Source organism: Simochromis diagramma, unplaced genomic scaffold (genome assembly GCF_900408965.1).
Source record: "Simochromis diagramma unplaced genomic scaffold, fSimDia1.1 OVJJ01000304.1, whole genome shotgun sequence".
NCBI lineage: Eukaryota > Metazoa > Chordata > Actinopteri > Cichliformes > Cichlidae > Simochromis > Simochromis diagramma.
In genome coordinates, this window is record NW_024387030.1 from 1168017 (window position 1) to 1181450 (window position 13434).

General features: G+C 41.1%; 2 protein-coding genes across 6 annotated transcripts; one reads left to right on the forward strand and one right to left on the reverse strand.

The window, feature by feature from the left end:
- The first annotated feature begins 281 nt into the window (after window positions 1-281).
- mtres1 (mitochondrial transcription rescue factor 1) lies at window positions 282-3795 on the forward strand. Of its 5 annotated transcripts, none has more exons than XM_040042202.1 (4): window positions 282-517; window positions 2204-2648; window positions 3266-3338; window positions 3412-3795. In XM_040042202.1, the coding sequence occupies exons 1-4, from the start codon at window positions 451-453 to the stop codon at window positions 3592-3594; spliced, it is 768 nt and encodes a 255-aa protein (XP_039898136.1). In that variant the 5' UTR covers window positions 282-450; the 3' UTR covers window positions 3595-3795. The 5 variants fall into 5 exon arrangements, with proteins under 5 accessions (XP_039898136.1, XP_039898137.1, XP_039898138.1 ...); XM_040042203.1 differs by lacking the exon at window positions 282-517 and adding an exon at window positions 1171-1287; XM_040042204.1 differs by lacking the exon at window positions 282-517 and adding an exon at window positions 1294-1528.
- Window positions 3796-3989: 194 nt separating this feature from the next.
- Window positions 3990-10387, reverse strand: bend3 (BEN domain containing 3). Its single transcript, XM_040042200.1, has 4 exons — window positions 10221-10387; window positions 7995-8049; window positions 7698-7876; window positions 3990-7618 (listed from the first exon to the last, which is right to left on the reverse strand). Exons 2-4 carry the CDS (start codon window positions 8044-8046, stop codon window positions 5393-5395), a joined length of 2457 nt encoding a protein of 818 aa, XP_039898134.1. The 5' UTR covers window positions 8047-8049; window positions 10221-10387; the 3' UTR covers window positions 3990-5392.
- Between the last annotated feature and the right edge of the window lie 3047 nt (window positions 10388-13434).

Genomic DNA, 13434 nt, shown 5'->3' on the forward strand with positions numbered 1-13434 from the left:
TTTTATTTAATAATGTGTGAATTGCTGGCAAAGCAGACTGGCTGATAACCAAAAGATGGGCAAATTTCCAAAATGCAAAAGTTGAATCTTCAAAAATCTGGTTAACTTTAGAGAGACTACATCCACCTTGTACATACAATCACTACTACACCTGTTCAACTGCTTGTTAATGCAAATATCCAATCAACCAACCACATGACAATACCTCAGTGCATTTAGGCATGAAGACATGTTGAAAACGACCTGCTGAAGTTCACACTGAGCAACAAAATGGCGAAGAAAGCTGATTTAAGTGATTTTTACAGTAATTAGTGCCGAACAGCCTGCTCCGAGTATTCCAGAAACTGCTTATCTTTCCGCACAGTCATCTCCTGGGTTACAGAGAATGGTCTGAAAAAGAGAAAACATGCAGGAAGAAAACGCTTTGTTGGTGCCAGAAGATGGAGGACAATGGCCAAACTGCTTCGAGTTGAGAGGATGGCAACAGTGACTCAAATAACCGCTCATTGCAATAAAGGTTTGTAGAAAAGTAACTCTGAATGAACAATACATCAAAACCGGATAGGCTACAGCACCATAAGACCACACTAGAAACTAAGACTAATTCACACAGAATCACCAGAACTGAACATCAAAGACGGGAAAACCTGCCTGCTCTGATGAGCCAACAACTGCAACATTATGACAATGCCTTCTATTTATAAGAGACATCTAAGTTGTTGTGGTAAATTACACATTACTGTTATATTTTAGGAGAAGCTGGAATGTCTTTTACTGTTATTATATCAAAAAAGCCACTGAGAGTGGCTTCAGGGTTGATTAAATGGAGCATAAATGTCTTCCAACATGCCCAAATTTGAGTTTTGCAAGCAGTGGTGCACAGTGTTTGGTGAGTAATCAAATCCTCATTGGCCGAATTTAGGACAGAGCTGTATGGTCTACTTTAAGAATGCCACATATCACAAAACGATGTCTATATTCTTTTTATTAAATGAATAAAACTTTAATATTTAATTAATTTCATGGTTACTCATCCCAGAGTTGTTTGCCTAAGTTTTTCATTTTTAAAAAATAAATCTATAGATTCCTGAAAAAAAGGACACGTGATCTTTCCCAGATTGAACCATTTTGCGTTTAAATTCCTTCACTGCCATTTGCCTCGGCCATACATGTAATAATCCACCGGTGCCGTAGGAGGCAGTATATTTGAATCGGCGACCACACGTCTACTCCACGGCAGCGGAGACGACGAAGTACAGTAAGACGCTATGAAAGGTTATTCCATAGGTGAGTGTCCTGCAGCGCGTTAGGAAACTCGTAGTTAAGTTTTCATTCGATAAAAACTGTTTGTGCCACGTTTGATGGTCACGAAGCTCGGGCTGGGTCACGCTTAGGTTGAAGTAATGAGTCCACGAGCTCAGCGGAGAAAAGTAAAGCTAGCTAACGGCCCGTATCTGCGTCCGCTTGGCTTCAACTTTAACCTCAACATTGAGCGGAGACAGCAACCGGTAACAATTATGACATAAAAGTGTGTGAAAAGCAGGAGATGTATATAAAATCTGCCCGCTTTAGTGAGAACGTAACACATCCGAGGTCAGCAACGACCAAAGAACGTCCTTACTGAGTACTTCCGGAATAAACAAACGCATGTCGACTAAAATAGTAAAGCTTAACCATTGCCTTTAATCCGGTCAATTAGTTCAAGAAGAAGCATTTGATACTTTTCTTGTATTTATTAAACTAGAATAATTGAAATTGGTTTTGTTTTTTTAGCCGAGCCTGAAATAAATTGATGCTTTTATTCTGAAGATTACAGTAAATCCAGCTGATCTGAACTTATGTTCAGCAGTTTAAAAAAGTGTGTGTAAAATTATGGATCAGGTGAGGAGGCAGATGTTCTGCTGTGTGAAGATGATAACACAACATATGCAGCCTGTTAGCCTCCCTAAACTTGTCATTATTCTAACTGAATTTGCAAAGATGATCCAAAACACACAAAAAATAAAGATGAATTCAAAGTGGTTCTATTTTTGTTTTCTAAATTTAATAGATCTTGTGATATCACATGATCATGAAGTGAAAAGACAGAAATCGTGAGTCCTGTTCTTGAACCTTGGCTCTTTATATTGAATCCATATTAATTAATTAACTGAACCTTTTTTTTTGTTTGTTGTTGTTTTGACAATCTCCTCCTCCCTTTCAGTGACTGGGTGGAGCACAAACATGCAGAGTTTGGTGGTGCAAGCTCTTGCCATGAGGCAGCTTGGAAGGTTGAGCCCTCGCCACCTGCTAGCTACTGGATATGGTCTGAGGCAGACCGAATGGTGTCCCAGGACCATTCATACACGCCAGCTGTGCGGCTACTCGGTCTTCCCTGTGACACCTGGCTGTCACCGGCCTGCTTTCCGTGGAAGAGACGCTCTCAGGTGTTGGTCTGCTCATCATTTGAGGTTTAAAAGCAACAAGAAGAAAGGTGCTTCAAGTGCACATGATGAGGAGGAGGAAGATGAGGATGATAAAGACGCAGAGGACAGTGATTATGAAGATTCGGACCCAAATCTACCCAAGGACTATAAAGACATTGAGAAATATGTTCAGTCCTTTCGCTACGATGTCATTATAAAAGCTGGCCTGGATATGGCACGCAAGTGAGTCGGCATAAGAATCTAAGGCTGGGTGGGTGTTGATAAGTGATTAAGTTGCTGCTAAAGATAAACAGGATTTTGCACTCTTTCCTCCATACTTCATAATCAAAACAGGAAATAAGGAAATGGCATGGAGAATCAGTGCCAGGGTGCTCTCAGTGTGCCACAAGCTGTTCTAGTGGCCCACTGTGAGCTCATCAAGAAACTTTATGTTGTTTTTCCCCTTTAATCACTGTAGCAGGTTCTCCATAGTATCCACAAAGAGGGGACGACTTTAGTTCTACACAGTTAAGTTTGCTTCACCGATTGCCCAGCAATTGAGCATTACTGCCACTGTGCTTCACTCTTTGTCTTCCTCCTTCTCCAGTCTCACAACTACTATATAAGAAAAGAGAATAATTGGCAGCCACACGCCAGGTGTGCCTCTCTCCCCAAACTGGTCCCCCAATCTCAACCATCCAGCTCCACCTTTCCCTCGTGCATCTGAGGCACAGACCATACCTCGATGCCACAATCGCATAGAAAGAAGGCACACACACAAAAAAAACTGCAAACAGTAGGGACTTCACAACATTTGTCACCATTATACCAGAGTCTAACGTGCTTCTGTCTTGTCACAGTAAAATTGAAGATGCGTTCTACAACAACAAGCTCAGATTTAACGGACAGAAACTCATCAAGAAAAGTAAAACGGTGAGTGCTGCTTGCTTACGACAGTGCACGAATTAGGTAATCCAGTGTTCCTCATATTTTGTTCTTTTCTCAGGTAAAACTCGGGGACACCCTGGACCTGGTCCTGTCAGAGAACCCAGAAACGAACACTGTTACATTGATGAGAGTTATCCTCAGAAGGGTTTTTACTGACCCTGGTAACACTGAAAAGCACAAAGTTGCCATAAGGCGCTGGAAATGTCTTGAGCTTCCCAGGGAGGAGGCCTTTAAACCTTGAATCTGCCTAAGACCGTACTGACTGTAATGCCATTGGCCTGTGAGGTCAACAGCACTGAGTGGCTCTCCAATGAGGTGGATGTAGAATGGATTACAAAAATGTTGTGCAGAGCTAACAACCCTCACTGTGTTTAAATGTGTACTTCTCCCTTCTATAGTGTGACACTCCCCCAATAAAGGTGCACTGTGAGGGTTTAGACTTCACCATTTGTGTCCTCGTGGATTTTTTTTTTTTTAAATTTTTTGGAAAGCTGTGTGGTGTTTTCATGGTTTCAGAACTGAAACTGCCAACACTTAATATACAGGAATAAATAACTAACTTTAAATTTCTATTAAATATCCCCAGAAATTAATAAGGAAATGTTATTGTATATAATATTATATACAATAGATTTCTTATAAGCATGAGTAAGAAATATCCCGCTTTAATCCTGTTGGCTGGAAAAAAGCACTTTATATGATTCTTGAAATAGGACCCCTTATTTGTACTTTTGGAGCTCTAATTTATTCTCTCTAACCTGAAAAAAATGAGAACTAAAACTGTCTCATGCACATCTCAACATTAATTTAATGGAATAAAAGTGCAATTCATCTGATTCTCTTATGTTAATGATGGAACTAAGAGCTGGATGCCTGTGGCTCAGGAGATGGAGCACCACCTGTCGCTCACCAGTCAGAAGGTTGGTGGGCGATAAGTGGGCTGCAAATCAGTGTCCTGGGGCAATGTTGTGAACCCTAAATTGTCCCTGGTGCATCTGCATGTGATAGCACTTAAAGGTATAGAATAAAGCACTGTGTGAATGTGGCTTGCAGTAGAAAGTGCTTTTGAGTGCTAAGAGCAGAAATGCTCCATGTACCACCGTGTAGCCTGCTCAGTCCAAGACACTCAAGTCTATTAACTTATAAAGTTGACATTTTGCTAATGTTATTAATACAGCAAGTCTTTCTGACCAAAGCACTTAAAGTGCACACATTTAATAGCGCTCTCTCTCTCTCTCTCACACACACACACACTGCTAATTTGTCTGCAGAACTTGTGTTGCTTTCAATCTTAAATCACATTTTTATCTATAAAAATCAGTCATCTGCCAACAGACTTAAACATGTCTCCAATGTCATGTGATTGGGTTGATTTTTCAAGTTGATAATCACCTTCAAGGGACCTCTTAGCCTAACGGGTAAGTGAAACCAGATAAAGAAAGGCTATGCTCTGTATGTTGAACTTGCTCTGGTGCGATTATGTAAAACATTGTGATTGTATGTCACATTTATAACTGTGGTTTTATTAGAAACTGGTTATCATGAGCCATTGTCATGTTAAATTATCTTTATAATATAAACTTCTATAAGAAGGCTTAACATAAGCACATAGTTATTAAAACAGTGGTGGCACGATGCTACATCAGTAACTGCGATGGAAATATATCACGTCCTTGTGATTTGATTTCTGTTCATAGAGCAAATGTGTGATCTATGCTGTTAGCTACTATCATTATTATTGTTATAAGGCTACAACATTTATCAACAGAGTATGTTAGAGAAGCTATGACATGTTTGGCTTATAAATAGGAGCGGTTGTAACTTTTATCGAACAATAATAAAGACTACATAAACTAGAACATCTACTGCTGTAGCCAAAAAGGTAAAATATGAGTAAGAATACTACTAAAGAAACTCGCAACAGCTTGGCTTCTTCCTACAGAGGACAGTATGTAGAAGTTCAACAATGCGATTTCAGCTTATATACTGTGCAACTGTTTTTATGACAGAAAGTGTTGGGTAACTGCAGAGTACTGTAACTAGGACACAGTGCTTGACCTCTTGGCCTTTTTAAGAATGTCACACTTCTTGCGATTGGGGCGCCGGCAGCGTTCGTCAATGCTTGGCACACATTCGTAGTGCCACACCTCCTCCATCTTATCCACAGGATACACGGCTTCCACGTAGTGACGGATCAGTCTCAGTCGAACAGGGTCAAGCTGCTTCTTATTGCAGGCGCCTGAATGGTTGTACTGCAGCCGCAGGTTCTCGTGGGTGAAGAGCTCGGGGAAGAGGCGCACCAGCAAGCGGGCAGCAAAGTTCCCAACAGAGAGACTCTGCTGGACAATTTCCCGTACCTCGGTATCAGAGAGCAGGTAGACGGAGGGAACAGGGAAATCTGGTTTGGACACAGTCAGCTCATCAAGGGGGATTTTGCAGAAGTCTTTGCTACTTTTCTCGGGAGGTAAAGAGGGAATATCTGGATCCTGTCTGCCGTTATCAGGATGGAGCTGGTTCAGCTGGCAGAGAAAGTCCTGCTCTGTCTCCTGACCGTACACTTTGCGCTGCTGCAGGTAGGATCTCCTCTGCTCCGTGTCACGTCTCCTGCACCGCTCGTCAAGTTTGCCAACAAATTCCAACATCCACACTCTGTCGTTCTTGGCCCGGGGGTAGACCAACTGCACGTAATGACGGATCAGGTTTACGCGAACGGGGTCGAGTTGCTTTTTTCCAAGAGAACCGCTACAGTTATACTGCTTTCTAGCGTTCTCGTAGGTAAAGAGCTCAGGAAACATGAGCACCAGCAGCCGAGAGGCAAAGTTCCCAACGGACAAGCTACATTCATAGTTGCTCTTGAGCTGTTCCCTGGACAGGATGTATTCCTGGGGAACAGTAAAGTCAGGCAGAGGAATCTCCAGATTGTCAAAATCTACAGGCGTGAGCAGCGACTTTTTAGACTTGCGACTGGGTCTTTCATATTCACTCACTTCTGGAACCTTGATAATTGAAACATCTTCAGGAAAACTGGCCAGTTCGTAGCCCTCCTCATTGATGTTGTCCGGTTCACTCCCGTTGCCGTTACTGTGAGGACCCTCAAGTGCGTCTTCCATATGCTGAATGCACACCTGCAGCCAGCTGTCCTCAGGCACATCAGGGAAATTCGCTTCCATATACTTTCTAATTATGTCCATCTTGTCAGAGTCCAGAATTAGCTGTCCCACACTACTAAAATTGCCACAGTCTTCTGGTATTTTCCCCTCTTCAAAAACTTCAGGGAAGAGACGGTGAATTAGGAAAACAACAAAGTCTTCTGGGGAGGAGAACTCATCCAACTCCTCTGTGGCTTGTGTACCAAACCCGACATCTGAACCAGCCAGGCTGCCCTGTTGGTGATCTAGAGATATGTGCTCCTCCTGACCCTGTTCATTAATGAAACGAAAGGTTTGAGGCTGCTCAGCTTTTACGCCACCAGCTGTGACCGCCTGCTTCCTGAGCAGCCGGGCACTTTCCATGTCCCTCTGCGCCCAGAAGCGATTAAAAAAGTCATTAATCTGGAGGAGGCACTCTTCCTGCCACACGCTGTTGTTTTTAACCGTGGGGTAGCACACCTCGACATAGTTTCGAATAAGCTGCAGATGTAGAGACTCCAGCGTTCTCTTGCTCGCCATGCAGTCGTGAGAGCACTCCCTTGCTTTGAACAGCTCCGGGAACAGATGCACAAGCAGTCGACAGCCCAGTTCCCCAGCGCTTGACGTCTGCTCCATCAGCTGATTCAATTCATCGCTGGTTAGCAAATACTCGGGGGGAGGCTGGAACTCTGTCACCATCTCAGCCGGTTTGATCTGCTTCTTTATCCTCATGACTTCCAGCGTCAGCAAGTCCACTTTACTGTGCAGCTGCGTCATGCTTGAATTCAGAGTGTTGAGAATGAAAAACATTTTCTCAATCAGTGGATAAAGGCTGGAGTCCGCTGTGGAAGCTTGGCCTAAAGTGTCTGTGGAGGGGATGGGCTCTGCTGGGCCATTTTGCTCTGGATTTTGGAGCTTGGATGAGAGCATATTGTTGAGCTGATTCAAGCTGCCAAGACTTGCCTGCTGCTCCAGATTCGGGGTGTTCCTCTTCTCCGAGATTCGGTGGGAGATGCTGAAGAGAGGCTTTCTGTAGGAGACTCTAGATTTCTCCTGGATGCAGTCTCTCTTCTCTCCGGTTGTGGTGAGGCAAAGAGGTTCAATCCTGCTGCTCTCGTCTATCAAGTGCCGCCTCATCTAGACACAATGAATGTCAGTCAAGGATGTGTAATAACATATAAGGTATTGTTTTAATCATGAGTTGATCTTCATTTACCTCACTAGACACCCTGACTCTCTTGCTGCTAGTGGACTGGTCTGTGTCAGGTCCCATCTCTGCAGATGACCGTTTCCCAGCCTCAGCAGCTCCAGAAGATCCCCCTCCATGTACCTGAGGTTGTTCACTAATAGCAATGTCCTCTGTCTCCTCCTTACAATCTTGGACATGCTTGTGTTCTGCAAAATAATGCAGAATTTATTTTACTGCATACACTACAAAAATAAACCAAAACATACTTTGTTAATCTGTGAATTTTTATTGCTGTAGCTGCAAAGACAACAATGCAGAACTTGCCTTTTTCAAGCATTGCTTCATCTGAGATTTCCCCATGCTCACGGGAATTCATAGCCTAGATAAAAAATTCAGAAAGTTACTTAATATGCACACACTTAATACATCAATGCGAACAATGTGACAGTAATGTGTGTAATACACATATTCTTAGGTTTGGATAAATTACACGGAAAGGTTATTAACGCTAAAATTAGCTAATGTACCTGTCCAACTGTTGTTCATATCTTCTCTTTACAATTAGCAACTAATCAGATAAAAGTGTGCTAAAAGAGACAGGAAGATCTAAGGACAATTGTAGCTTTGCAGATGAGTAAATTGTACTGTACGATTGTTTAAACAATTTACTCATATGGGTTATCACTTTGCAAAGTCTGGAAGAAGGCCCAAACTGTCATCCAAAGATGAGAGAAAACTGGTCTGGATTTTCAGGAACAACCCAGAAAACACTGAGGCTTAAGCCTGCCATGAACTGCAAACACTAGCAACACTATCTACAGTGAAGCCACACGGACCGAGAGGGTACTGAACAAGAAAGAAGCCCCTCCTCCAAAAACGGACACCTTCAAGCTTGACTGTAACTTACAGCTGCCCAAAATATCTTCTGGAGAAAAAGTTTAATGATCTGACGAGACAAAGATTGAGCTATTTGGTCACAATGATAAGAGGTATGTTTGCAGGAGTAAAGGTGAGGCTTTCAAACCTAAGAGCACTGTACTAAATGTCAATTGGTGGTGATAGCATCATGCTGTGGGGCTGTTGTCCTGCCAGTGATACAGGTATTTCATTGAATTACACAAAGTGGATGGAATAATGAAAGAGGAGGACCATCTTCCAAATTCTTCAACTTCACATTTGTGTAATGAAAATCTTTGGATTGTGCTTCAAAGCTTGGTCCATGCCAGGAAACCAGTCTAAATTACCTCTACCGATCCCGCCAAAAAGACCAGTCAAATATGCAAAACCAGAACAAAACTATGCCAGACGCATATTAGTAGTGGTGTGTTTATATATTAGAGTCTGTATATGTATACTTTTTTTGTTTTGTGGGATACCATTCAAATAAATTCGAAGAGTTCAAAGAAATAATTGAAAGCCCAAAATTATCACGACATTCATGCCCATGATGACTGGCTCTAAACTAAAAAGCAAAACCATTAAACCACTGGCTCTGTCATTAATCTGCCCATTGCAGATCTTCAGTATGTTTTGTTAAATTTAAGAAAGCACCAGAAATGCTTTTGATGCACCTAAGCCATTTACAAGCTCCCTGAAAAGTTTTCATCACAAAATTGTTTTAAATACTTCAAACTCCATCTGGATGGTAAAACCCTTTAAGCTCCCCGTGGAGAAAATTAAAACAGAGGTGGTCCACCTTAGAAGAGAGCAATATTAAATGTAGTCTACTACAATGGACACTTGGTTACCTCTGCGGTTTCCTTACATGTAAACACAATGCTCTATAACTGGAGTAATTAACTATCTGTAACCATTCTTGCACATGCTTCTTTTTTAAAAATAAAAGATTTAATGATGATTTTTTGAGCTGTGAATCATGCACAGCTATGCTAGTAGAGTCAAAGACTACAAACATGACGCCTAAAATGAGCTTGATGATTACTACTTTGATAACTGCTTTATAAACTACTGCTTTTAGTTAAAATACATACATGTTGTGGCTGGCGTGTCACCCTCATAGCAAACACCATGTGACCGGTTGCAGCCTCGTAGCTAATCACACACACACACACACACACACACCTCTGGGTTTGCCTGAGTATTTTATCTCAGGCTCGTGAGGCTGATATAAACGCGTAGTTAATGCCCGCACAGCTTTGACCCCCCTGATACCTAAAGTCAGCCCGTTTTAGGTGCATGCCTCCATACAGAGTTTCCTCCCAGCTCCCCTCCAGCGTTCATACCCCGCTACTTCCTCATTCTTCCGCCCATGAACCCTTGAACCACAACACGAGCCGAAGCCGCCGTGTGGACCGAACTCTTCTACAAACTTGGTGTTTTTCAGAAACACTGCGCGTCTTTACGCTTCGTTTCTATAACACCGCCACATTTTGTTTGTGAATTTTAATGACGCGGCAACGTTTGCGTGGACGACTGCCTGCCTGCCTTACTGCCCCCACCTTCCCTCCTACCCCCGTCCTATTCCTCCTCCTGTGTCCCGACTCTCGCTAAATTAACCGAAAACCCGCGTGACCAGCGATTTGAGCTCACCTTCACTAGTCCATGCCTCCCCCCGGGACCGTCAGTGACATGTCCGCGGACTATCACGGCAGTTTGTTCCGCAGGTAATAAAAGAAGGTAATTCTTCTTGTTGGTGTTTTTTTTTTTCTCGCTCGGCTCCTGTGCTTTCTCGCGTGACGTGACGGGCGCGCGCCTGCTGTGTCACTTCCGCACAGCTGTGGAAGAAGAGACGGGTGAAAAAAAGAAAAAGGACCACAGTTACAGTTTTACATTGTAAATGCACAGGGCTGCCGTTACACCCTTTGAATTGTATTTAACTGAGAGTCCTCCAGCTAAAGAAGGGTTTGAATAAATAACCGAATAATAAAAAACAATTCTCAACATGCTGAGCAGCTGTTAGCCCACGCGAAGGACACAATCACGAAACGTTATAAAACATATTCCATGAATTAACACACACACACACACACACACACACACACACACACACACACACACTGGACACTTTTGTTCAACTGCTCTGAACTCATATTAGTTATAATAGTTTATAATATAATATTAGTTTTGCATTTTCTAATTAGTTTTTATTTTTCATTCATTTTGATTTTTTGTTTTTACTTCAGTATAGTTTCAGTTTTATTATTATTTTTTATTATTATTACTGTATGGAGGACATATGGCAGAGGGAAGATTTAGGAAAATGACTACATGCTTACAATAAAAAGACAAGTTTTTAAAGGCAGTTGTTTGTGGAAGAAATATGCTCATTTTGCAATTTCTTTTTTGCATCTAACTTAACTTTTTAGTTTAGTTTTAGTTAATTATAATAATCTTGCTAACCAGCTAATCACATAGCAGGAACTGAGTGCATTTAGATATGTAAACATGCTCAAAATGACCTATTGGAGTTCAAGCAGAGCTTGAATATGACATGGACTGGTCTGAATACTGGGATCTTCATACACAAGCATCTCCAGGGTTTCAGGAGAATGGTCTGAAAAAGAGAAAATTGGTGTATGAAAACAAGGGATCCATCCTGACTTATTTCAAAGGCCCAGGCTGTAAGCACATGCAAGAGTTTAAAAGAAATACAATCTATACAATAAATACATTAAGTCATATCAAAAAAGCCCCACATACAGCAAAGTACAAGGCCGAGGCTGTAGTACAATGAAGCATGAGAAAAAAGCTGCAGATTATTAATGACAGCAGTACTGATTCTTCTTTTAAAGGGATTCAGTTTAATTAAGTAAGAAATACTACAAGTTGAGCTCCTACATAGAAAGCTCTTGAGTTTTCTATTTCTCAAGAGGACAATGATCACCGAGAGAGACTAATTATATAAGCACTTATAAATACATTTAAGATGAGCAAATGTAATAAAATTATAGAACCTGGCACATGTAAATTCTGAAGTGCATGGGAACAATGTGTCTCATCAGCTTCCTCTCCAGAATGTTGATTGCATGATTGTATATCATCATAAGAGGCTTGATTGTTGTAGATGCAGCTTGTGACCGAGAGGTTAGACAATAACTTAAAATGTTTAAAAAAATAAAATAAATCACAGCATGCACACAACCCTTTCTTTTATTTAAAAAATACTTGTGAAGGCATGATTTGAAATATCCAGTTTGTAATAGCAAAGAATCCTTCAAATAGATCCTGCATCCAGAGCTGGATCAATTTATTATACGAATCTTTTCATCCAGACCAAAAACAAAGAAGACTGAATGAGTAAATGAGGGGCTATTCTCAGCACCACTTTGGCCACTAACAGCATTATTTGTCTGTTTCATCTTAACATAGGCTGCTTGCTCTCAGGAACCCTTCTGTTAAAGTAGTTTATTTTACTTACTGAGATTTTTTTCATCACACGTTTGTAAAATTTGTGTATTTTACACTTTTGCCAAACAACAATTTTTAATGCAGGACTTTTTTGAGTAATGTTTTTTAAAGCCAACTGTTTCTCCTCATTAGAACAAATTATCAGCACAATAACATGTGAGCACATACTGTGATAAAGGCTGCAACTAGCAAGAGAAGTCATGTTGTATTCAACTGTTGTATTTGTATGTTGTGGTGTCTCTTCAGTATTTTTATATTTTGTTCATAGATACATTTATTGTATTGTTCTATAGGTCAATACAAGATTTACTATTTTCATCTATCTATCTATCTATCTATCTATCTATCTATCTATCTATCTATCTATCTATCTATCTATCTATCTATCTATCTATCTTAATGTAACTAATCCTAGATTATACCGGGGGGATGGTTTTCTGCCTAATACTTCCTGTGTATTTGCAGTTCCTTAAGTAGCTGCCATATTGTTTTGCTAGCTATCAAAATTACTTTATGTTTAGTTCTAAAAACCTTGCCACCCATGCAGGCAGGATCTCTGTGAAAATAAAACTACAGAGCCAACATCATGTGGACAAGATCGCCCTCAAGTGGAAAAAAGCAGCAAAACCACGTGAATCCGCTCTGTGTGTAAAACGGGGACAACGTCATTGTTTAACTTAACATTACATTGTGTCGATGATACGGCTGCTTTCTCCTCCAAATATACTGATTTGTCTTGATTAGTCCTCCAACTTTCTTTTAAACGATTGCTGACTGTCATCTTGTGTACTCATAAATACTCTGTTTAATACCTGTTGACCTCTGATGGCTGCCATCATTCTGCATGTGATATGCACTGTGGCTTAACAATGTATGCTGGGTACACTTATGATGTCATGGAGTATACATAATATTAAAGAAATAGTGCAATATGCTGTTATTGGTTGTAATTTCCAGACAGAGAAAATGAGAAAAGCAATATCAATCTCTATGGCTTCTAAAAAAGCAGCTGGTTACAAGAAACAACTAAAACCAAAGGCCCAGCCGACAATTTTCCACCACATGAAGTATAAATGTCCTCAGAGAGTGAAAATGTAAGAAATGTGAAAGGTGAGGAGTATCAGATGCTCTCATGCCAGACAGAAAACCATCCCTCCCTAAAAGTGAACCAACTGTTAGATTGATGTAGGAAGCAACAATGTGCTCAGCAGTCTTTAAGCGTTCAGTGTTCTCTAAGTAAGATGATGAAGCTGCTCAGACCTATCAGATGCAGTCGTAGATGTGTGGCCAGCAGATCTGCATAGCGTGTAATTATGGACCATGTTTACGCGTGTGAACAGGAAATGTATTTGGACAAAAAGTGGAGTAGCACTACATGATTATAGTGGATGCTGAA

Bases quoted from the DNA above. Each gene is read 5' to 3' on its own strand.
- mtres1 (XM_040042202.1), top strand. From the start codon at position 451: ATGGCCAAACTGCTTCGAGTTGAGAGGATGGCAACAGTGACTCAAATA. The intron at 2,649-3,265 runs GTGAGTCGGCAT...GTCTTGTCACAG, and splicing joins GGCCTGGATATGGCACGCAA to TAAAATTGAAGATGCGTTCT. The intron at 3,339-3,411 runs GTGAGTGCTGCT...TTCTTTTCTCAG, and splicing joins TCATCAAGAAAAGTAAAACG to GTAAAACTCGGGGACACCCT.
- bend3 (XM_040042200.1), bottom strand. From the start codon at position 8,046: ATGAATTCCCGTGAGCATGGGGAAATCTCAGATGAAGCAATGCTTGAA. The intron at 7,877-7,994 runs GCAAGTTCTGCA...ATTATTTTGCAG, and splicing joins TGAAGCAATGCTTGAAAAAG to AACACAAGCATGTCCAAGAT. The intron at 7,619-7,697 runs GTAAATGAAGAT...CATTGTGTCTAG, and splicing joins GAGTCAGGGTGTCTAGTGAG to ATGAGGCGGCACTTGATAGA.